The 22910-nt window shown below is 51.8% G+C and overlaps 1 protein-coding gene across 1 annotated transcript in view; it reads right to left on the bottom strand.

The window, feature by feature from the left end:
- The window catches only part of RAB6B (RAB6B, member RAS oncogene family), a 55726-nt gene that overhangs the window by 3936 nt on the left and 28880 nt on the right, over positions 1 to 22910 (bottom strand). Inside the window, exons 3-6 of the mRNA XM_081234744.1 lie at positions 3376 to 3429; positions 3085 to 3190; positions 1716 to 1827; positions 590 to 683 (exon numbers count right to left, since the gene is read on the bottom strand). Coding sequence (XP_081090870.1) covers positions 590 to 683; positions 1716 to 1827; positions 3085 to 3190; positions 3376 to 3429 — 366 coding nt within the window. The remainder of the gene's footprint in view (positions 1 to 589; positions 684 to 1715; positions 1828 to 3084; positions 3191 to 3375; positions 3430 to 22910) is intronic.

Below are 22910 nucleotides of genomic sequence, written 5' to 3'. Positions count from 1 at the left end.
GCTGTGACCTCTGTCGTGATAAAGCCACAGGCGCTGCCAACATACGGAGTTGTGTTGCCTACCTCACAGCTGCAGGAAACGCTGGAGACCTGTCAGAGGTTAGCGCAGAGACACTTGTTTCCCACCTAAGTCCACTGACCTGCTGAATTCCATCCGTGGACTCCTTGGGGGTCTGTGGGCCCAGGAGAAGCCCCCTGCTCCCAGGCTCAGCCCTAACCCCACCCCCTCTACGGCTCCTCTGAGGCTTCTGACTCCCAGGCCTCCCCGCCACCGTGAGCTCCGACCGCACCGTGGGTGGGCTCTTTTCTCCAAGCCTGCCTGGACCGCTACAGCCCAGAGCGCTTGCCAAGCACAAGGCAGGAACCCCAAAATGCTGATTGCATAGGCTCTCCTGCACGTCCACCCCACGTGAGGTAAGAAGCAGGGGAACGCTACTTCTCCTGGCCTCCTCGAAGTTGCTGGCTGGTCCCATAGCCCCGAGAGCCTGAGGGCGAGCAGTAGAGCTCTGGAGGCTGCTCGCTCCCCATCTGGCGGGTGGACGGCCCCCCCCACCAGTCACTAGCCCTTGGCCGAAGGCGGCGGAGCCCACCTGCTTCACGTTGTAGCCGGTCTTCGCGCTGGTTTCGATGAACATGACGCTCAGTTCTTTGGCGCGCTGCTCCCCCTCCTCGATGGTTATCTGCCTGGAGGGGAGGCGAGAGGGGACCAGCTCAGTAGGGAAGTAGCCCCTGGTGGGGGCGGAGGGAGCAGCCTCAGATGATGGGGGCCCCTCAGTCAGCCCTGAGGTCAGGGCTGGACCCCAGGGCTCCCTCAGGGCGCAGCAGGACACCAGCCCCTCCCTACTCCTTGGCAGCTCCGTCCAGGTTGGGAGCAGACCCTGAGGCAGGTGGCTGCTGTCCCTTTCCCAGGGTCACCACGGCCAGAGCCAACATTCGTAAAGCACTGCCAGCCACAGACCGCCTCTCTGGGTGGTACCATCAGCCCCGTTTTCCAAATGAGAACACTGAGGTTAAATAAAAGTAACGCCCCCAAGGTCACCTACTGCAAAGGAGCTGGGCTTTGAACTCCGTTTTCTTCACTTCAAGGACAAGATTCAAAGAAAGCAGCCTCTAATTCAGATTATTCCCTGAACGGTCAGAGTACATCTCAGGAAGCCCTCAGTCCATGACTCATTGCTCCATCTGCGCCATGAGATGAGTGGACCAGTGCAGGGAAGGGCGCTGGGCCAGCCCTGTGCCTGGAGGACGGTGCGGAGCAGCCTCTCCACGGAGAGCGTCCCACCCAGACACAGCGGAGGCCCAGGCCCTTCACAGCCACACCCACATCAGCCAGGCCTTTCACAGGGGCAGGGCCGGTGGGAGCCCGAGTGCTGCTGTGTCTGTGTCTGCCCTGAGGCCGGGCCCAGACCATGCGCTGCTGGGCCAGCCAGGTGCACATGGCTCCACTCAGGCCACGCGTGGAGGCCTGCCCGGCCCCTGCCAGCCTGGAAGGTGGGGCTTCAGACATGACACACCTGTGGGTAGGCGTCTACCAGGTGCTTTCAAAGCCTCCGGTGCCCCAAGGGGGTCCTTCCCAGAGGCAAGGGGACAGGCCAGACAGGATGCTGGGCAGGGGGCAGCTCACAGGGGCTGCTCACGCACAAATCCCAGCACTCTCCATCCAGGAGGAGCCGCAGAGGCATGGAGGGGGCCCGGTCTGCAGCCCCCTGTGCCTACCTCTTGTCGGCCAGGTCCGTCTTGTTGCCCACCAGCATGATGATGACGTCGCTGCCTCTCTCTGTTCTGACATCATCGATCCACTTAGAGGTCTGTTGGAAGGAGTTGAGATCTGGAGGCGGAAAGTGCAGATAAAACAGGGCGTGAGCGGCAGCCCTGGCAGGAGAGGGGGAGGGCGGGAAGGGAGTGAGACCAGGAGCAGGAGGGAGGGGGGTGTGCACCCTCAGACACCTGGGCGGCGCGGGAGCACAGTCCAGTGGGCCTGGTCCTCCCGAGGACGCCCACACGTGTCTGTGGAGCTGTGCCCGGGGTGCCCGAAGGCCCCTCATATGCTGAGCCAGCCACTCTCTGGGGAGAGAAGTCACGGCATCTGGAAGGCCGCTGGGTCATGACTTCCTACTAGTGGTCCTAGGGCCCACCTGAGAGTCGGACCTGACTTTGGAGGCCCACAGCAGAGTGAGAAATGGGTGCAGTAGACTTGGCTGAGCTTGGAAACAGTGTGACAGCGTGTGTGTGGGACCGCAGCAGCTCCCAGGGCAGGAGGGCCCTGTGGAGCAGCCTCCCACTGACAGGAGCTCAGAGGGGTTTCTGAAGAGCACCCTCAGGCCCTGAAAGTAAGGGGAGGGGGGAAGGCGGCCCCAGGAGCAGATAAAAGCCAGGAGAGGCCAGGCGTTTCAGGGCAGCCCCCTCCTCAGTCAGAAGCTGTGACAGGCTGCACAGAAGAGCAGTCACAGGGCGACGCTCACCACTCAGCGGCCCACAGGCCCAAGGGGAGCGGAGGCTCCCTTTCCTGGAAACCTGGGCTTCCCGCAGCCTGACCTTCCTTCTGCTCAGCATCAGGCTGCAGAAGCCCAGGCCTCCTCAGGGCCCAGCTCCTGCTCTCAGGTGTGCAGGGAGCCTGCGGTCAGAGCCAGAGGCAGCCGGCTGGGCATCCTCCCACCACACCCATGACTGCAGCCCAAGCGCTTGCCAGGTGTGTGCCCTGACACCTGCCTGGGCAGTGGGGCTCTGCACCAGGCCCCACCTCTCACCCCAGCCCCATGAGCCTCCCTCAGGGCTGTGCGTCGTTCTTGAAAACAGCTGATTTGGCCAGAAGAGCCACAGTGTGTGAGAAGTGCAGGCCACCCAAGGCCCTCTTGGACCCGCCGGGCCTCCCCTCCCAGGGAACCTGGTAAGGAACTGGGGTGCTGCTGACAAAACCACGGCTGTCAGGTCAAGGATGGCCTGGGGACCAGCGTCTTCTCCCATCTTCACACACACACACACACACACACACACACACACACTCTCTGCAGCCTGGCTGGGGCCGCACCTGGCCCCGGAGCCCCTGCGAGCTGCCCCCCGCCCAGCACACAGGCCCCACACTCACTTGTGATGTCGTACACCACCACGGCCACCGTGGAGTCCCGGATGTAGCTGGGGATCAGGCTGCGGAACCTCTCCTGGCCGGCTGTGTCCCAGAGCTGCAGTCGCACCTGTCACAGGGAGGAAGGAGGCTCAGGGGGCAGTGAGGTCCTTGTGGTGGGAGTGGGGGCTGAGGGAGGGCCCGGCTCTGGGACGCTGGCCAGGCACAGGCTCTCAGCAGTGCCCAGCACGGGCCCCAGGGGATAGGTCCCAAGGAGCCCTGCCCGTCCTCCCGGGTCTCAAGTCAGGCACTCACCGTACGATCCTCCAAGTACATGGTTTTTGACAAGAAGTCGATCCCAATGGTTGCCTGTTAGAGAAAAGCACAGAACGGTCAAACCCAAAAGGTCTCAGGCACATGGGCAAAAGCTGAGTCACCCAGGCGGGGACACAGCCAGCAAAAGGGGTCACCCACGCCGAGCCTTAGGTGGGCTCTGCTCTGCCGCCCCACCCCCAGCTCAACAGTGGACCCTCTTGCCCCTCTCAGAGGGAGTGAGTTTGAGCTAAACAAGGATGGGGATAGGTGTTTAGGGAGTGATACTCTTCGGAGAGGAAGAGAAAGGTGCTTTGGAAAGGAGAGGAGAGAGCAGGTGAGGCGGCTTCCCCAGCAGCAGGGCCACTGGCACGCGTATCTCCTGCCCCGCTCGGGGCCGGGGTGGGGGGGCGCCTGGAGGAGCAGGAACAAGCCTGCTGGGCCCCCCCTGCCTCCTTCCCTCCCAGCCTCCACTCGAGGCTCCCAAAGCTTTTCTCCTCAGCCCTGGAACTCGAGCGCCTGGCGGGGGATCACCACTGCCCAGGAGGTGGAGTGGGGGCAGGGCGGCTTGCCGCGGGGGTGGGCAGAGAGCAGCTGGCTTTCCCCAGGGGCATCACAGCCACCCACAGCAGCATCTCATTGCGAAACCCACCGGCTCTTCTCTACCCAGACCGACACACTGGAAGCCAACTGTCTAGGTCACGCCTGTGCCTCCTCTGTCCTGGCACTAGGAGACGCAGTTGGGCCAGATGGCTGGGACCCACCACTTACTTGCTGTGTGGCTTGGGGCAGGCCTCCAACCTCTCTGGGCCGAACCTGCACCCAGTGTTTGTGACGGGAGCAAGATGCTGTCAGAGTGAAACAGTCACTGCTATGTAATTAATAATAATGGAGACTCCAACACAGCCTAAATGTCAGGGCACTGGTTAAGGACACGGTGGTTCATCCAAATGATTAGAAACCTTGGCAGCCATTAAAAATCACGTCCTTAAAAAATATTTAAGGATTTTGGGAAATGGTCATCAGGTGAAAGAAGGCAGGTTACAAAACATCATGTACAGTGTGATTCCAACTTAATTAACTGAAGTAGAGATACAGTATTTTTCATATTTTCTTAGACGTTGACATGAAGGGACTACACTCAGGCCTTAATGGTGCTGGTGTCTGAGTACTGACACTGTGGGTGCTTTTTTTTTTTTTGGCTTCTTTCATTATACCTTTCTCTATTTTCTACAATGAATATATAATAGTTGTAGAAGCATAAATAAAGCATTTTGAAAGAAAAATAGGGTTGAGAAATAAGCTTCATTGAAAGGAAAATTGTGCGGTGACTTCTGACTACAAAAACCACAACCAAGGGCTTCCCTGGTGGCGCAGTGGTTGAGGGTCCACCTGCCGATGCAGGGGACACGGGTTCGTGGCCCGGTCCGGGAAGATCCCACATGCCGCGAAGCGGTTGGGCCCGTGAGCCGTGGCCGTTGAGCCTGCGCATCCGGAGCCTGTGCTCCACAACGGGAGAGGCCACAACAGTGAGAGGCCTGCGTACCGCAAGAAAAAAAAAAAAAAAAACCCACAACCAAAGAAGCCCAAAGAAATAGAAAAACCCATGTCTGCAGGCCCCCCAGCTGACTGCAAGCAGGTGCATGTATACTCCCAGCCTCACCCATTCCACAAAGGAGTTAAGGTGGCTGCGTCCTCCTGGAAGCTTGCTTTAGTGCAAAGATAGGGAGTGTCAAGGAATCATACAATTCTACAACATGCGTGCTAAGCAAACACCTTAGACGCGACTCAATCCCCTGCTCTGGAGAGCTGGGAAGTTAAAGCTCACACCCAGCGTGACTTTGCCAATCAGAGGCAGTGCTGGGAGGATCTGCGTAAAATCTTGGCGTCACTTGGGCTCTTTCAACCCCAGCTTTGCACACCTGTCCTGCATGGTGTAGCCACTGGGGAATAAGTATGGAATTGACGAGCAGCTTGCGGACTGAGCCTTGTTCCTTAACAGTCACACTACCTCCACTTATTGGTATCTGTTAGAGCAATGATCCTTGTCTGCTGTCATGGAGAAATGTACAGAGCAGGCGGACATCTCCCAACTTCAGTGCTCAGTGGGCTCCCCAGGGACTGCCAAGCTCCTTCTGTAAAGTGACCCTTGAGCTAAAAAACCAGGTGTATGACCTCAGGATTGGTAGCAGGGACTGCTAGCTGTCCCCCAACATGGAGTCTCCCTTTCTATAGTATTAGGACTCCAAACGTTTAGATGAACTCATGGCTGCCCCAAATAAAGACCGTATTTCCCAGCTTCCTTTGTAGCTGGGTGGCTAAGTTCTCTGGTCAGGGGGATGTGAAGGTGACATTTGCATCTTCTGGGATGGGTCCTTCATGGGGAGAGGCGATGTACCCACAGCTGCCCCTTTCCCTTTCCCACTGTTGGGAATAAAGACAGGTGATAATAAGTCATATTGGCCCATCCAGATAAAGGTGACAGAGTAGTGGCGACCGATGAACCAGACAGAGGAAGCCTGAGCTCCTGCCTATAGAGCCCCCTCAGCAGCCTGAGACTCTTATGCCCAGACTGCTGTGTGACAGAGAACTGGACTTCTATTTCGCTTAAGCCACTGTTATTTGCAATTTCTTTTAATACAGCCTAGCTCTATCCTAACTAATAGAGCAAAGAACCACGGAGAAACATACCCCTCGAGGGTAGGCCGCATGGATGGTGACAGTGATGTTCCTGATGCTAATGTAACAACGACAGCCCCATTTCGCCTCACGTGTGTTTCCATGGAGGACAGAGAAGTCACCAGATGACATGACAAGGATTGTGCCTTGTGGATCAAGCTCTGGTGAAGATCAACCCAGTGGCCTCCATAATCATAAACACCATTTGCTGCACACTCACATACTTTATTACCCCTCACAAGAGTAGATCAGTGGTAATGATGAAAGTAAGGCTGAAAGAACCAACTTCCTATCTCTCCAGCTCTCTCCCACCTCTATTCCCACTTTCATGCTTCTTCTACATCAGAGAAACGCCTGGTTCCTTAAGTGCCCAGTCTCTCAGACCTGTTCCGGCCAAACTTCCCACCCAGCCAGGCCATTGAGCCACAAAAGACCTTCCCACAGCTGCACACACTGGTGCCAAAGCACAGGCACTGTCCTTGGATGTGGCTGAGGCATCAGCTCTGCTCAAAAACATCTCCCTAAGTTTCGCTTCCAATAATGGCTAAGTAGTTTGTATCAAACTAACTCACCCAGAGATAACTATTATAAACTCTGCACAAATGCAACAAATAACAATTGGCAATCACTGAAAAGTGACCAAAAGCAGGCAGAAAATGGAGGGGTTATAATCTTTAAAGGAAGGTAAGAAAACGAAGTGAGATCCTATGCTTAACCAGTTTTTCCTCTGAGGTAGCTTCCTAGTCCCACCAAGTTAGAAGGACTTGGTAAACTCCTCAGGCATTTCATGAGAACCCCAGAAGGGCCAGCTTTGGGAAAAAAGGACATCATCTCAGGACTAAGGGTTATATCAGAGGACTAAGGAAAAAACCAAAAGAGACCTATCTTAAAAAACTTTAAATATGGTAAGTAGGTTCCATGTCCTAGCTATTGTAAATAGTGCTGCAATGAACACTGTGGTACATGACTCTTTTTGAATTATTGTTTTCTCAGGGTATATGCCCAGTAGTGGGATTGCTGGGTCATATGGTAGTTCTATTTTTAGTTTTTTAAGGAACCTCCACACTGTCTTCCACAGTGGCTGTATCAATTTACATTCCCACCAACAGTGCAAGAGGGTTCCCTTTTCTCCACACCCTCTCCAGCATTTATTGTTTCTAGATTTTTTGATAACAGCCATTCTGACCTGTGTGAGGTGATACCTCACTGTAGTTCTGAGTTGCATTTCTCTAATAATTAGTGATGTTGAGCATCTTTTCATGTGCCTCTTGGTCATCTGTATGTCTTCCTTGGTGAAATGTCTATTTAGGTCTTCCGCCCAGAAGATGTGACACATATGTACAATGGAATATTACTCAGCCATAGAAAGAAACGAAATTGAGTTATCTGTAGTGAGGTGGATGGACCTAGAGTCTGTCATACAGAGTGAGAGGTAAGTCAGAAAGAGAAAAACAAATACCGTATTCTAACACATATATATGGAATCTAAAAAAAATCCAAAACAAATGGTACTGATGAACCTAGTTGCAGGGCAGGAAGAAAGACGTAGACATAGAGAATGGACTTGAGGACACGGGGTGGGAGGGGGAAGCTGGGGTGAAGTGAGAGCGTGGCATGGACATCTATACACGACCGCATGTAAAATAGATAGACAGTGGGAAGCAGCCGCATAGCACGGGGAGATCAGCTCGGTGCTTTGTGATGACCTAGAGAGGTGGGATAGGGAGGGCGAGAGGGAGGCTCAAGAGGGAGGGGATATGGGGACATATGTGCGCATATGGCTGATTCACTTTGGTGTAAAACAGAAACTAACACAGTACTGTGAAGCAATTATACTCCAATAAAGATCTACTAAAACAAAAAAACAAAACAAAACAAAAAACCACGGTAAGTAAACTCTTCCAAAAAAAAAAGAGGATTCATTGCCCATAATTTAATTCCCCATTGAAATAACACTCTTCAGAGGAAGGTAACAGAATCTACGAATCTCTACAACTTATTATTCACAATGTCCACTACACAATAAAAAACGATTAGGCATGAAGAGGCAGGAAATTTAAGCCATAATTAATGGAAAAAAACTCAATAGAAACAGATACCCAGATGACTCAGATGTTGCATTAGTAGACAAGAACTTTAAAATAATTGTTATAACTGTGTTAAAAATATAAAGGAAAAAGATGAATATGATGGGTGAATTTCAAGAGATATATGGAGACTAAAACAAAGCCCAGACATCTTAACACAAAAAAACACAATACCTGAAATAAAAATGCCTTGGATTTGAATAACAGCAGCTAGGACACTTCAGAGGAAAGGGCAGTCAACTTGAAGACAGTCCAAAAGAAATTGTTCAAACTTAAGCACAGATTTTTAAAAGATAGAATGAAAATGGACAGAACTTCAAGAACTTCTAGGGCAATGTAAAGACCTGATATACATGTAGTTGGGGTTTCAGAAAGAGTAAAAACAAACAAACAAACAAAAACTAATGGTCAGATATTTTTTCAATTTGATTAGAAACATCAACCTGCAGCTTCAAGGAGCTCAGTGAACCTAAAACAGGATACAAAGGAAACCACAACCACACAAGTCATAGTCAAATTGCTGAAAACTAAAGATAAAGAGAAAACCTTAACAGCAGCTAGGAAACAGGAAGACACAATAGTACAAGGAAACAATGTCAGGAAAGATGGTTGATTTCCCTTCAGAAACAATTGAGAACAGAAGACAATGGAGAAACATCTTTAAAATTCTAAAAGAAACAAACCACCATCATCCCCATCATGTCAGCCTAGAATTCTAAAGCCAGTGAAAATTTCCTTCAACACTGAAGGCAAAACAAAAACATTTTCAGATAAGGGAAAACTATGATCATTTGTCACCAGTGAGCCCTCATTACAGGAAACACTTTAGGCTGAAGGGAAATTTTACAGATGGAAGTTTGGATCTTTAAAGAAGGAATATAGGAGCACCAGAAATGGTAAGTCTGTGATATATAAAAACATGTGACTTGTCCTTGACCACCTCCTGTTTCCACCCACATCAGTAACAATTCCTAACATCCTCCTGTTTTGTCCCTGAGTCATCCTCCGCAAGACTCACTCTCGGAAGATGGCCTCAAATCTACTTTACAACATCAAGTACAAACCACTTCAATTCCTTGCTTTTACCCTCTAATATAACAACAATGATACCTACAGTAACAGTGACTAAACATCTGAGCGCTTATCATGTGCCAGGTAAGAACTTTATATACATTACTTAACTTAATCCTGATAACCTGTGCCATAAGTTATGCTCTTTAGTATTTACACGTTTCTGCTAAGAAGACTGAGTAAAGTTGATCCCTGAGCAACGTGTGGGTTATGGGTGCCGACCATCCACACAGTGGAAAACCCGTGTATAACTTATAGTGGGTCCTCTGCATACGCACTTCGGTTCCTCCATTCACCCAACTGCAGATGGTGTAGTACTGTAGTATTTACTACTGAAAACAATTGCATATAAGTGAACCAGCCCAGTTTAGACCCACGTTGTTCAAGGGTCAACTGTATAAGAGATGCTAAATTACTTGCTCAGAGTCAACAGCTGGAAATGGCAGAGCCAGGATACAAAGATATTTGCAAAGTTGTCTATGTGTGTCCAGCCATATCTCCATCCCTCCAGGCTCTGAGCATTTGTTCCTTCTGTCAAAGCAAGCCTCTCCTTGGGGTTCTCTTGGCCCTGAGCCTCTCAGCCATCAAGGTTCTTTTCTCTTTTCTCAACCCCTCATTCTCTACTCACTCTTTCCTTTCATCCAAGAAACATTCTTAAAATTCTTGCATCCTTAAGAAAAAACCCTTCCCTGTCACTAAGTGGCTCTCCAGCTCTCTGCCAATCTCTCACCTCCATTCCCTTGGTATGCTTCTTGGAAAAGGGCCCAAACCAGCTGTCCCCACTTCCTCTCTTCTCACCCACTGCTCAGTGGTCTGACTCCTGCCCCTCTGCCCACCGAGGCTGCTCTGGCTGTGGTCACCATGGCCATTCATCTCCAAACTGTAAGGACACTCTATAGGCCAGACTCTACTAGTACTTGACCCTGTGGACCAATCTCTTCCTTGACTCTCTTCCTTCCTTTGCTTTCATGACGTGACTTGTTTCTGGCTCTCCCTGCCTCTCTAACTGCTGTCCCTTATTGGCCTCTTACAGGATCCTCTTCCTTTCTCTGTCCCTAAACTGTTGGTGTTCCCTACTGTTTTGTGTCAGGGGACCTCATTTACTGTCACAGCTTCAAAAAGGATGTGCTGGGCTTCCCTGGTGGTGCAGTGGTTGAGAATCTGCCTGCCGATGCAGGGGACACGGGTTCGAACCCTGGTCTGGGAGGATCCCACATGCCGCGGAGCAACTGGGCCCGTGAGCCACAACTACTGAGCCTGTGCGTCTGGAGCCTGTGCTCCACAACAAGAGTGGCCCCTGCTTGCCACAACTAGAGAAAGCCCTCGCACAGAAATGAAGACCCAACACAGAAAAAATAAATAAATTAATTAATAAACTCCTACGCCCAACGTCTTAAAAAAAAAAAAAAAGAAAACCACCGCTTTGAAAAGAAAGAAAAAGAAAAAAGGATGTGCTGCTGGCTTCCCAACCTACATTCCAGGCCTCACCTCTGTCCTGAGCCCCAGATCCAGGTATCTGACCGCTTCCTGGACATGTCCATCCACGTGTCCTCTAGACCTCTCGCTAAACATATGTGTCCCACCCGGAGCCCATCATCCCCCTCCAGACTTACTTCTTCTACTTTCCCCATCTTGATGAATGGCACCTCCACCTCCATAGGTGCCCAAGCCTCCAGAAGCCCTCCTGAGTTCCGCCTCTTCCCTCGCTCTCTCGTCCACCCCCTCACAGCAGAGGAATCACTGAGCTGATCCTTTGCCTCCTGAGTGTTTTCGCCTGTCTGCTTCTCTCCATTCCCCACCAGCACTGCCCCAGTTCAGTCCTCCAGCTTCTTGTACCTGAATAGCCTCAACAGCTTCCTGACGACTGGTCTCTCTGCCCTGAGGTTCTCCTGACTGGTCTCTCTGCCCTGAGTTTCTCCCTGGATAAATGATCTCTCACCAGCACCAGTGTTATCTTTCTAAAACATAAATCTGACCATATCACTCCCTGTTTCCCCCAGGAAACAATCCAAATACTTCAGCTTGGCCTGCAAAGGGTCTGCCCCTCGCTTCCTTTGACCTCATTCCCCTCTTTCCCAGCTTGCACTTTATACTTTAGTAATAATACTGTGGTCAGGGCTCTACACACACAAGTCACTTTGTGTTTCTGTGCCTTTTCTAACGCTCTTCCACATGGTTAAAACCTAATCAGAGATCAAGATTCAGCTCCTCTGCTGAATCCAGTCATCTTCTGAGCCCTCAGGTTGGCCTCAGGGCCCCTCATTTAACAGTTTCTCTCTTCTAAACTGGAAAGATCTCATACTAGTCAGTCTCTCCCACTGGCCAGTGATTTGGTAATTCTCGACACGTAGTGCATGGACCACTTGCTTCAGAATCACATCAGAAGCTTGTTAAATATGCAGATTGCTGAGCCCAGCCCAGACAGAGAGAATCACAATCTCTGGGGTGTCAGTCTGGGAATCAGAATTCCAGACAAGCCCCCAGAGAACTCATTTGTGCAGTAAAGTTTGCAAATAACTGCGTAGCTTCTGAGCTCCTGCTGTAGTTGGTCTGAGGAGACTGTGGTATCCAGGAGGAGGAGCAGATTCCTTGCCTGGGGTGAGAGACAGGGAGATGCCCATACCTACAGAAGGGGCTAATCACGGATGAAAAAACCAAGGCTCACTCAGAACTGAGGTCATACAGGTGGGGGTGGCAGAGGCAGGATTAGAACCCAGGTCTCCCTGACTGCAAAGCCCCTGCTCCTGACTGTTGAGCTGTATTCCCTCTGCTTCCTGAAGTCCCTTCATTTCTGAAGCTGTCACTGAGCGTGTGTGGGGGGGTCACATCCTGTCTGGCTCCCTCCTGTCAGATTCTATGGTCATTAGCCATAACAGCTTGGCAGAGTCCACATAAGAGGAAGTTCATTTGCATTTTAACAACAACCACAAAAGTCAGCTCTCTAAGGGCAGAACAGAAACAAGAACTTTTAAGATGGCCCTGGTTACCAGAAATCTTCTAGCTCCTTGGCGTCATTTATTTTTCCAGACACAAGGCATAAGCAGTTGGCCCTACACTACTGCCAGCTGGAGCCCATTGCTCCCAGACAGGCCAGATCTGCAGGGAGAAGGTGGTCACGGTCTTTCCTGGGCAGCTGCTTTCTGGCATATGGTGTAAATAAGTAGTACTCATTCACTTATTCACTCTTGAGTGTTTCCTGTGTGTTAGACCAAAATAAGCCCTGGTCCTAGCCTGTAAGGAGTTTTTCCCTCCCGTGGAATGCTCCCCCATATGGCTAACACCTATTCACAGTTCACGATTCAGCCTTGAACTTCCAAACTTGTGGAGGAACTGAGATTAGCACACAGAACTATGGTTCCTGACAGATGGGTAGGACTATTGTAGTTAGAGGGTCTCTAAGAGGAGGGGGACCTTGCTTCTGATTGATTTCTTGAGGAAAGGCAGGGCAACTATGCCAGTCCTTGAGTGAATACTAACTTTCCGGCAGGTGAAGACGGGGAAATAGTAGAGGATGGGAAGTACGGAGAGTAACTCCCAGATGGAGGGAATGGGGGTGTTCCGATTTTGGTCATCAGAAGCAACCCTCTTACAGATTACAATTATAAATTCTGAGCAGAATGTAAAAAACGACGATCTGAAGGCACTAGAAAGTGACAAAAGCAGGTAGAATCTAGAGGGGAGTCAACACTTAAAAGAAGAGAATGGCCCTGGGCAAGGCTCCTGTTTTTATGACTGTTTATTCACCTAAAGGCAGCCCCTGCTGGAGCTGAGGGGTGGCTACAACTTGGCAGGAAACCCATAGTCTTACTGGTTAAACTGGGGGGCAGATCATACAACTATCACAACAGCTGGAAAATGTGGGAAATCCTGGAGGTGGGAAATCCCACATTCTGCGTGTAAATGCCACCCAAGTCTCTGGTCTGAAGAGACCACAAGCAGCCTAAGACCGAAAACCAAACAAACCAAGCTGAACAGAACTTTAAGTTGCTGCCTACCATGGGGGAGAGAATTGAGAATTTGTGTTCAACAAGTACTATTCCGAAGGAACAAGCAGAATCCATAGTCTTAATCACAATGTGTAGTATACAACTCAAAATTACTATACATGTGAAGTAAAAGCCATATTTAAGAAAAAGAAGAATAAATGGAGACCAACCCCGAGGTGACCCAAATGTTGAAAGTAGCAAGCATTTGTAGGCAGCTAATACAATTATGCTCAAACATATAAAGAAAACATGCTCACAATGAAGACACAGATGTTAATCTGTGCATCTCAGCAGAGAAACTATAAAGAAGCAAATATAAACTTAGAACTAAAAAGACAATATCTGACATTTTTAAATGCTTAACAGAAGACAGCAAATGACAGATGAAACAGTGAACTTGAAAACGGATCAACAGAAATTATCTGAAAGGATAATATGGGGACACCAGACAAAAGGAACAACTAGCTACCCATGTAGGCTACAACCTCCATTCCCTCTCAAAGGTTAGCACAGGTCATACAGTGTGTGAGTGTATTGATGGGAATGTGTGTATGAGTGTATGTGAGTACACATGATGAATGGAGATACACAAGTGTGCATGCAACTGTGTATCTGCGTGTGGAAAGTAGTAGGTGTAAGAGGCTTGTGTGGGTATGAGTGTGTGGTGGGGAGGGAGTCACTTCTGCTTTGAAGGTAAAGCCCAGATCGAGGTATGCACACAGCCCTGGTGAGGCCAGGAGGCTAAGAGGCTGGGGTGACCAGCAGCCTCCATGGGGGAGGGGGACAGATTTCTGCCAGCAAGCCTAGGCTCCCTGTCAGTGCCTCCTAGGGCAGTGCATGGCCAGGTCTAGAGGATCTGGCATGCAGCTAGCAGAACGCCCCCCCCCCAAATGGACCTGGGTGGGGTCATGTGCCCAGAGGGCCCTGGTCTGTCTTCAGGGACCTCTGCCAGTGCCTTGGCAGGCTCTGAATGCTGTATAATGGGCTTGGAAAAACACTGTGTTGGGAGTATCCTGGAAAAATGACAGCCACTCTGGCCCTCAGCTTCTTATCTCTAAAACGGGGATAATCACAGCTTCCTTCAAGGACTCTTGGATCAAATGAGTTAGACTGTGTGAAGGTACTCTGCAAACAAAATGAGGACTGACCAACGGACTGAGGGATTTCCGAAAGATGCTGTAGAAACTTGGTCCTGGGAACCTTTGTGCTTGTAATCTGTATTCACATCCCAATAAATGAGTGTTCCCAGAGCTTCAGGAAAGGCTGGCCCTCAAGGAGGTGGGTTCCAAAGGAACCATGGAGTCTTGGCCACAGCATTCATTCTCTGTATTCCGTTTCCTCTTATGAGGTGTGCAGTAAATTATTCTTGCTGGAAACTTTTCCACAAGGATGTAAAGAGGGTATCAAGACAACATGAGCAGCAGGCTTGACTCTGAGACTCTCCTACCAGTACGTGACCCCCCCCGCCCGATCCTCCCCTTCCCTCCTCGGCTTGCTGGGTGAGCCTCCTGTACTGCTCGCTGCCCCTCTGAGGAGGCTGGACGGCATCCTGCTGTGGTTAGATCTCCCCAAACCCGGCAATGCTTATTTATTCCTTTAATATTGCTGTACTTGCCAACTGTACTGCTTATGAAAAATGGCAGGCACTTCGTTTCATACAAAACAGGCGGAACCTTAACAAGGACAGGTTTCATAGCCGCGTCCACATTTATCTTCTTCTGAAGGTGGTGTTAACCAGCGTTAACAGGGGCTCAGACACACAGGGCAGAATGATGGTGCGTTACACGCGTCCCTCTACACAAAAGCTCCCATTGGCCCAGCATATGCCCGAGGAAAGAGATGTTTCCTGAGGCACTTGTTGAAATCGTTTTCGCTACGTGCATTTATTATGAAACGTAATTTTGCGTCCACATTCTGACAAGACACAGTGATAAAGTGTGCTGTGGAAATTTGCATGGTAATTTGCATGAATTGACTCAAGATTCTCTTCTCTGGAAGAGAATCATGAAAAGGAATGTATGTGTGTCTTCTTTTGGCCTTGGCCAGGCCTTGGCCGGTGGCTGGGGAAGCATCCCCAAGTGGCAGAAAGCAGCTGGGCATGACAAGCCCTTGACAATGAAGCTGCTGTTCGTGCTCGGTACCACCAACCATCAGATGAGAGTATCAGGGTAAAGACATGCAAATGAGCATGCAAAATGAAGCTGGCACAACTTACGGATTCAGACCAGCAAGTGGATGCTGTGGGGGAAGGAGACAACAGCCTCTGGAAGACACGCCGGCACGGTCTGGCCTTGCCAGCAGCTCAACCAGGTGCTGCGGAGGAGGGGTGGCTGGCTGGGAGGCCACAGCGCAGGTACCTGGATTCTTTCAGACGCCTCAGTCTCAAAGTCTACACAGTCCCTGCGGCCACTTTCCTCCCAATGGGGAGTGGCTTATGCCAGTCACCACCCAATACAAATATTTATCAATTGCTTTTTTATTTCCTGACTGTGCTCTGAAACATCAACCAAACCATATGGACCTTACAACTTTAAACAAGGGGGGAAATGTCATCAAAATCAGTCAATCCTTCCAGAAGCCACACAGATGCCCAGGGATGTGTGGCCTGAAGCTCCCTGAGAGGTCTCCCACAGGCTCACAATTGGATGCAATGCATCAGCCCTCCCCTCATCTCTTAGGGAGAAAGATGTTCTGGGGGATGGACTTTTGAGGGCATCTAAGAGCTATCTACGAGTAACCTATGAAGTGAATTAAGAAGGATTACTAAAACCTGGGTCAGAGTTGCGCGATGGGGCCCCTTCACTTATGAACGCTAGCAGGTGCTATTGGACTCACCCAATACCAACTGGCAACCTCCTACTCCCTTGCCATCCTGGAAACTGTAAAAGTGAAATGCTGCTTTCCCAGCCTCTCTAGAGGATAATGGTGATCATATGACTGAGCTCTCGCCAATACGACATAAGCTGCAGTCTGCTGGAGGGGAAGGGGATTCTAGGGAAGCTCTTGCTATCTTTTTCTGCCTTGAATGCAGAGGTGACCTATGGAGCCAGGCTGCATGAAGATAACCCACAGAACAAGAAGGCAGAATAGAATGACAGCAGGGGTCTGGGACCTGCCTGATGGCATCACTGGGCAGCTGGGCCGCCTCAAGTCCTACTGTGACTTCTCCCACCTGAAAAACCAAAGCCCTTCCTTGTTTAAGCCAGGTTAGTCAGGTTTCTCTACTAGAGGCTGACTTCATACCTAATTTGCAATATGCTTGACAAAAGAGAGGGAGAGAAGCGCAGGGGAGAGGAGGGAGGGAAAGAAAAGATGTTACAGCAAGTCTGCCCTCAGACCAGTCCCAGGTACATGTCCAAAAGGAGCACCTGGGTGACTGGTGGTGCCCCAGTGGGTGTCTGAGGGCAAGGTCATCTTGCCAAGCTGCCTGGCATTCAGGGGCATTTCACTATATAAGAGTGTCACCTCACATTTTGACCACAGAACCTAATGTTTGCGAAAGGTGGAACTCTACTGCATTAATATGATAAAATCATCATGTTGCTAGAGCTAACCAAAGATGGAGTCCAGTGTTCTGCCAGAAGTCTGGGGCCCTGGCAGCATCTGGCAGAGTGCCAGAGCTCTGCACATGCAAGCATGGTTGGGAGGCCCGCAGGGTCCCATGAAAACACTATGTTAGTAAGTTATTGTCAGCTTCACTTCATCATTACCAGCTTCGTTTGTTGTGGAGTTGTTGGTTTGCTTCGCTCTCTATGTAGAGCATGGTAATGCACATTTGTATCAACAGTATTTCCGGCCTATAATTTTCCATCATCTAGGCTTTAAGACCTCCATCAGCTATGGTTTAAATACAAATTAACCACATCCCTACTGCTAAAGTTTGAGGCCACTGGTCTAGGTGGTGCAGGGGTTAAATGCCATCCAAATAATTTCCAGGTTAAAAAATGCAATACTAAGACACTGGGATGCTGGCCCAGAATCTCTCAGCTAAGTGACAGAGGTGGGATTTGAACCCAGGCCTCTGCATGCAGCATTGTTTTGGAGGAGAAAAAAAGAGCTGATGTAAGAGGATGTGCTGACTCTTTCTCCTCTGTGTGACCCCACTCTGACCACCTCGACAGGGGTGGAAGATCCTGCCCCTGTCTCTCCAGGTGCCAGGTGGTTACCTGGACACCACCTGGGGATACGTGGCATCTTGGATTCTATGGGGAGAGGACCCTCCTCCTGGCCCTCCACCTGCTCTCTACAGTCCGACCCAGAAAACTCAGTAGCTCTTGGGGATCCTTCCAGCGTCTCCTGGGCCCACCCACGTAACAGCCATTTTCAAACATCTTCACTTGGCTGTTCCACTCTCACTTCCCACTCGACTTTTCTTTTTGCTTTGTGTTGACGGCACCGATATTCTTCTGGGGTGTCTGGACAGAAACCCAGGGCCCACTCCTCGCCCTCTTCTGCACCCCACAGGCCTACTCTGTCCACCCGCCCCTCCCACTGTCCTGTGTGTCTAGGCCCAGGCTTGGCCCGGGCCCCTCACTCACATCCCACGCAGCCCTGCATGACGGCTCAGTGACGTTCCTCCCTCCCCTGCCCCGCCCTTCCACTCCCAGCGCTGCATCCAGGTCTGCGGGCCCTGCTGCAACTGCCGTCCCTGCCCTGGCCGGGGCCCACAGGCCTGTCTCCTGCAAACTCTGGGGTCTTTGATCCCATCGGTGCCCACCGTAGGAACCACAATAGCTCTCCATTCCCCGCCCCGTAAGCTCGAGCCCCGCTGAGTTCCGAGGGCCTCCACAGCCTCATCAACTAGGCCCGCTTACCCGCTGGGACAGCGGGCACAGACCCTGGAACCCACAGTACTTTTAGAGGCTCAGAAAAATGTTTTGTTTTGTTTAACTTTTTAAATTTTAATTTCTTTTAAAATCAAAAGAAAAAATGAATAATAATGATATATAATAATGAATCCAGCCTGTATTGTCTTCATCTTTATAACAATACAGTTATAAAATATAATTTACATACATTATATATATTTGTGCATATATATATATATATATATATTGCTTTTTAATGAAGGAAGGAGCAAAGTGCCCTGGAAGGCAGAAGTGCCTAAGGCCGTGAAAGTCAAAAGGCAGCTCGGCCAGTAGCCCCTCCACAGGCCCACTAGGACCTTCCGCTCCAAAAAGGCAGAGCCCGCCCCGGCACCGCCCCCCACGCATGCGCAGCACTGGATCATTGCACCTGGGGCTCCCACCAAGGCTTCTCCTTCAGCGTAGTAATCCTCCCTCCCACGTGGTGGCATCAGATCCTCCCTGCCCTTTCCCACTCAGCTCCCACCCTCTCCTCCAGGAAGCCTTCCACACCCACTAGAACAGCCACCGATCCCTGCCTTGTCTGAAGCTCCACGCCCCCAAGGACCAGAGCTTCACGCATTAATGTAGGCTGGGAGAATGGGAGGGTGCGCAGGGAGATGCCTGGACAATGACAGCAGTGTTGGTTACGACGTGAGCCTCAGCCCCACGTCAGCGCTCCAGCCGCAGACCATGCTCCCCGCCCCGGGGGGGGGGGCGGCCACGTGAGGCCCACCCCCTCACCTCTACCCGCCCACCGGCCAGGATCTGTCCTTGCAGAGCTGCAGCCTGGCCACCCCACAACCGGACCTTGCCCTCAGAGCTGGGTGCCCAGCACAGTACGATGTGCACACACACCCTGGCAGATGGGACGGAGGCTGCGCCGGGCACCCCGTAGGCCAAGGGCCCAGCTGCCTTGCCCGGTGCCCTTGCAGCGTGCCATGTGGCTCCTCTGAATCTCCTGCCTCTTGCTGACCAAGTGCTCCATGCTGTGGCCACAAAAGGCATCTCCCCTGGACCCGGCGCGCCGACCCATCCACTCTTGTCTGACCGGCTGCACCTCCTCTTCAAGGTGGAGCCCCGGGCACCTCCCCACCTATCAGAGGGAACCCTGTCTCCTGGTCTCTCTTGGCTGCTGTGGGCGCTGTGTGGGCTCACTCATCTCCTCACAGTGACCCCCTGACAGAAAGGTGCTCAGTGCCATCAGCAACCTACCCCCAAGTCCCCATCCCTTTCCTCTTCCCTGGCCCCGGCAGCACAGGGGACCAGGGAGCAGCGCCCACGCGTGTGAGGCTGGGCGCCCAAGGAGAACATTCTGGCCTGACCCGTCCCCAGGTCCTTCTTCCTCAGTGGCCCACTTCAGGCCCACCAGTGAAGGCGATGTGGAGACACTTTAGGTGTGGGGCTTGGCTGCCCAAGCCTGGCAGCCTCCAGACCACCTTCCTGAGTCTGGTTGGACAAGCATTAGCAGAACTCGCTGCCCCGGAAAGAGAGACTTCAAAGCGTCCAGCCCCACGCGGATGACCCCTCACACACCATGGTCATCACAAACGCCCCCTCCCTGAGCACCTGGGATGTGCTGCTGTGGGACCCAGCGGGAGCTCGGCTCCCCTGAAAGGCCACCTGTGCTGCAGGGTGAATTGTCGGGGGTGGGGCAGGCGCTGGTTTGGGGGCTGCTGAGCAGCCAGATGGGCCGCTCCATAGCATCAATGACCAGGCCCCAGTAAACCTATTTACTTTATTAAATCAACTTACAAATGTTACATAAAGAAACATCTGATCATTCTGAAAAGCCCAGTAAGAACAAAAAGACTTGCTGCCAGATAGGCTCCTGGGGAAATGGCTTCCCCAGGTCAGATGCTGGGCCGGTAGCACGTGAAGCACCAGAGGGGCCTGGAGCCTGGAGGGGTCCCCAGTGGGATCCGACTGGGAGGTGCTGGGACACTGTGTAGTGGGTCGAAGAGTGTCCTCTTCCCAAATTCTGTCCACCTGGAATCTCAGAATGTGACCTTATTTGGAAAGAGGGTCTTTGTGGATGTGATTAGTTAAGGGTTTCAAGATGAAAATCATCCACGATTTAGCGTGGGCCCTAAATCCAATGACTGGAAGTGGCAGGAGGGATTCTGTCCCAGGCCTTTGGAGAGAGCGTGGCTCTGCTGACTCCAGACTTCTAACCTCCGGAATTGTGAGAGAATAAACTTCTGTTGTTTTCAGCCACTTGGTCTGTGGCAATTTGCTGTAGCATCCCAGGAAACTAATACACACCTAGCGGGGAGAGAGGAAAGCCCCCAGATCACTGAGGGGCTAATAGCAACTCAGGCAGTCCCTCGGCCTGTGAGGGCACAGTGGACACAGCCATGCTGTCCCCTTCCCGGAGGCACCGTGGGACCCAGGGAGTGCTCCAGTGCAGTCCTCCAGAGACACTCCCAGGAGCAGCTAGGTAAGCCCCAGCGGGCCAGGACCCACTGGGCTGCTTTCCTAACTTGTGCTGTGGTGGGAGGTCCAGGGACAGGCTGGGGGCTCAAGCCTTGATTATCAGTTCATCTCAGTCACCTCTGAGATTTAAAAATGCTAATGCCTGACCCAGCCTGTGCATCTCCAGTCATCCCCCCAGTAGGTAATGCTAATGTGCAGCCAAGATGGGGGACCCATGAGAAACCCCAGGAAGAGGGCTGCTCCCAGATTCTCCCCTCTCACCCACAGCCACCACCTGGGGGCCTGAAACCTCCCATTCTGGTTCTATTGCAGGTTTCAAACAGGTGGACCAAGGGCCAGGTCCACAGGGGGGTTTCACTGGCCACTGGGAGAGGAAAGGGGGTCTGGCCCACAGAGAGGGCCACGTCTCATCACGGCGCAGGTACCAGGGGTTTCTTCTTAGTACATTTTGAAAGACATTTTTTAGTTGGGATTTTATACAAGAGAATTGTTGCAGACGTGAATCTCACCAGGCTGTAAGTCTTGACTTTTTGCTTCTTTAAGTGAGTGGATTTAGATGGGGTGACAGGTGGGTGGTGAGAGGCTGGGGAATGCACATGTCAAGACTAGAACAAGGTACACATGTGTGCAGGGGAAGTGCCAGGCAGGAGGCGGCAGGAGACCCGCTCTCCCAAGGCCGCAGGTCAACAAGGCGGCATCTCCCCTGGGCCTGCCAGGCGGACAGGACCCCGGAGAGGTCTGGCGGGGAACCACGCTTTGCGTGCCCAGGTCCTCATGCCAGCTCCTTGGGGCCTCGGGCATGTTCAGCCCCAGACAGAGGGAGGACTCGCTGCCACCCAGGGTGAGGTTGAACCCCCTCTACCCTCCACGCCCGGCTCAGGGCAGGGCCAGGTTCTGTGGCCAGGTCATTTTCTCCTACTTCTCTGCAAACAGAGTAAGCACTTGACAAACATCCCTTGTCAGAATAAGTGAATAGGGGAGGGGGGCGGGAGAGAGAGCCAGAGACACACATAAGGATGGGAGGGGTGGAGCGGTGGATCCGTCCTGGGGACTTTCTGGGCACCTCAGCTAATGAAGGCGGGGGCGGGGGCAGGGGCGCTCTGCTGGGCTGTACTGGTTGGGTCACAGGGTATTTGTGGGCAGTGCTGGGGAGTGGTCAGTGTGGAGGGGGCACAACTGGGAACATCCCCCGGGGCCCTCGGGCATCTTGTCTACTTCCCAAGTGCCTCTGCCACCATGTTAAGAAAAAGTAACATTCCCCCCTCTCCATCGCCAGAGAATTCATGAAAATGGGCCTGTGTGCGCACACAACTGAAGCCCCAGCCTCCCAGCCTAACTACCATCTTAGAGGGTATTGGGAGAGAAATTCCACCTGCAGCCAAAAAAAGTCAGCAAAGCCTGCAGTGGGGAGGGACTTGGGCTTTCTTCACTTTTTGCCAGGACACTGGACATCGACACTGGGCCACTGTGGCCGCTCAGTCAGATGGACTCTAAAAACCAAGGCAGACAGGGCCTCTTGAAGCCACTGTGGTGGATTCTGACACCAGCTGACACCAGCTGTGGGCAAGCCCTGTTCTGGACCCACGAATGCAGAGGTGGATCCGAGGGGTCCTGGCCTCAGCCAAGCTGAGAGCCCATCCAGCAGCCAGAGCAGTAGGAGTTCCTGTAGGGCTGGGAGGCCAAAGGAGCCCTGAGGCCAGTGTGCTAGGGAAGATGGAGCCGTGGAGGGCTGCAGAGCATGAGGAGGGTCCTGACCACAGACAAACGCGTGCTCTGGGCCTTGATGAGTCAGAGGAATGTTTCGCAGCAGAGGAGAGAAGAGGGAAGGGCATTCCAGCAGAGGTGACACCGTGCGCCAAGGCATGGAAGTGGGACAGCGTCACTGAGTGGGGAGCAGCAGGGAGGGAGGCCCGCTGGACCATGGGATATGGGACAAGCAGTGGGCCGTAGGAGGTGACACTGGAGACTCAAACGACATGGGGAGGAGTTGAGGCTTTGATCCACACCAGTGAAGACCACTGCAAAGGCTCTGAGGCCATCTCTACGGCCCACCACTGCCAAGAACAGCAGGCAGCCAAGAGCATCACTTATTATCAATGGGACATCCACAAGAAGTATTATAAGTAACTTAATATTTGAAAAATCAAATAATCAAAACAGTATCTGTGAGATCATTCATTGACACACGCACACATGCACATGAACACACACACACAAATATGCAAATACCAAGTCGGACTTAAGAACTGAAGTTAGAGCTGTGATTCGGATGCAAAGCGATGCAGTAGGACTCCCCTTACAGTGAGGAGAGGGCTCTGCGAGCCTGCCGCGGTACAGAGCCTGGCCTGTACCAAGCAAGACAAAGTGTGGCTGAGATAATCATCCCGGAGCAGATGTCCAAGGCTGTGTACCTCACTCGGGGCCCCATGTCCTCA

Source organism: Mesoplodon bidens (assembly GCF_964165515.1).
Source record: "Mesoplodon bidens genome assembly, chromosome: 5".
NCBI classification, from domain to species: Eukaryota; Metazoa; Chordata; class Mammalia; order Artiodactyla; family Ziphiidae; genus Mesoplodon; species Mesoplodon bidens.
This window is presented reverse-complemented; position numbering and strand designations above follow the sequence as displayed.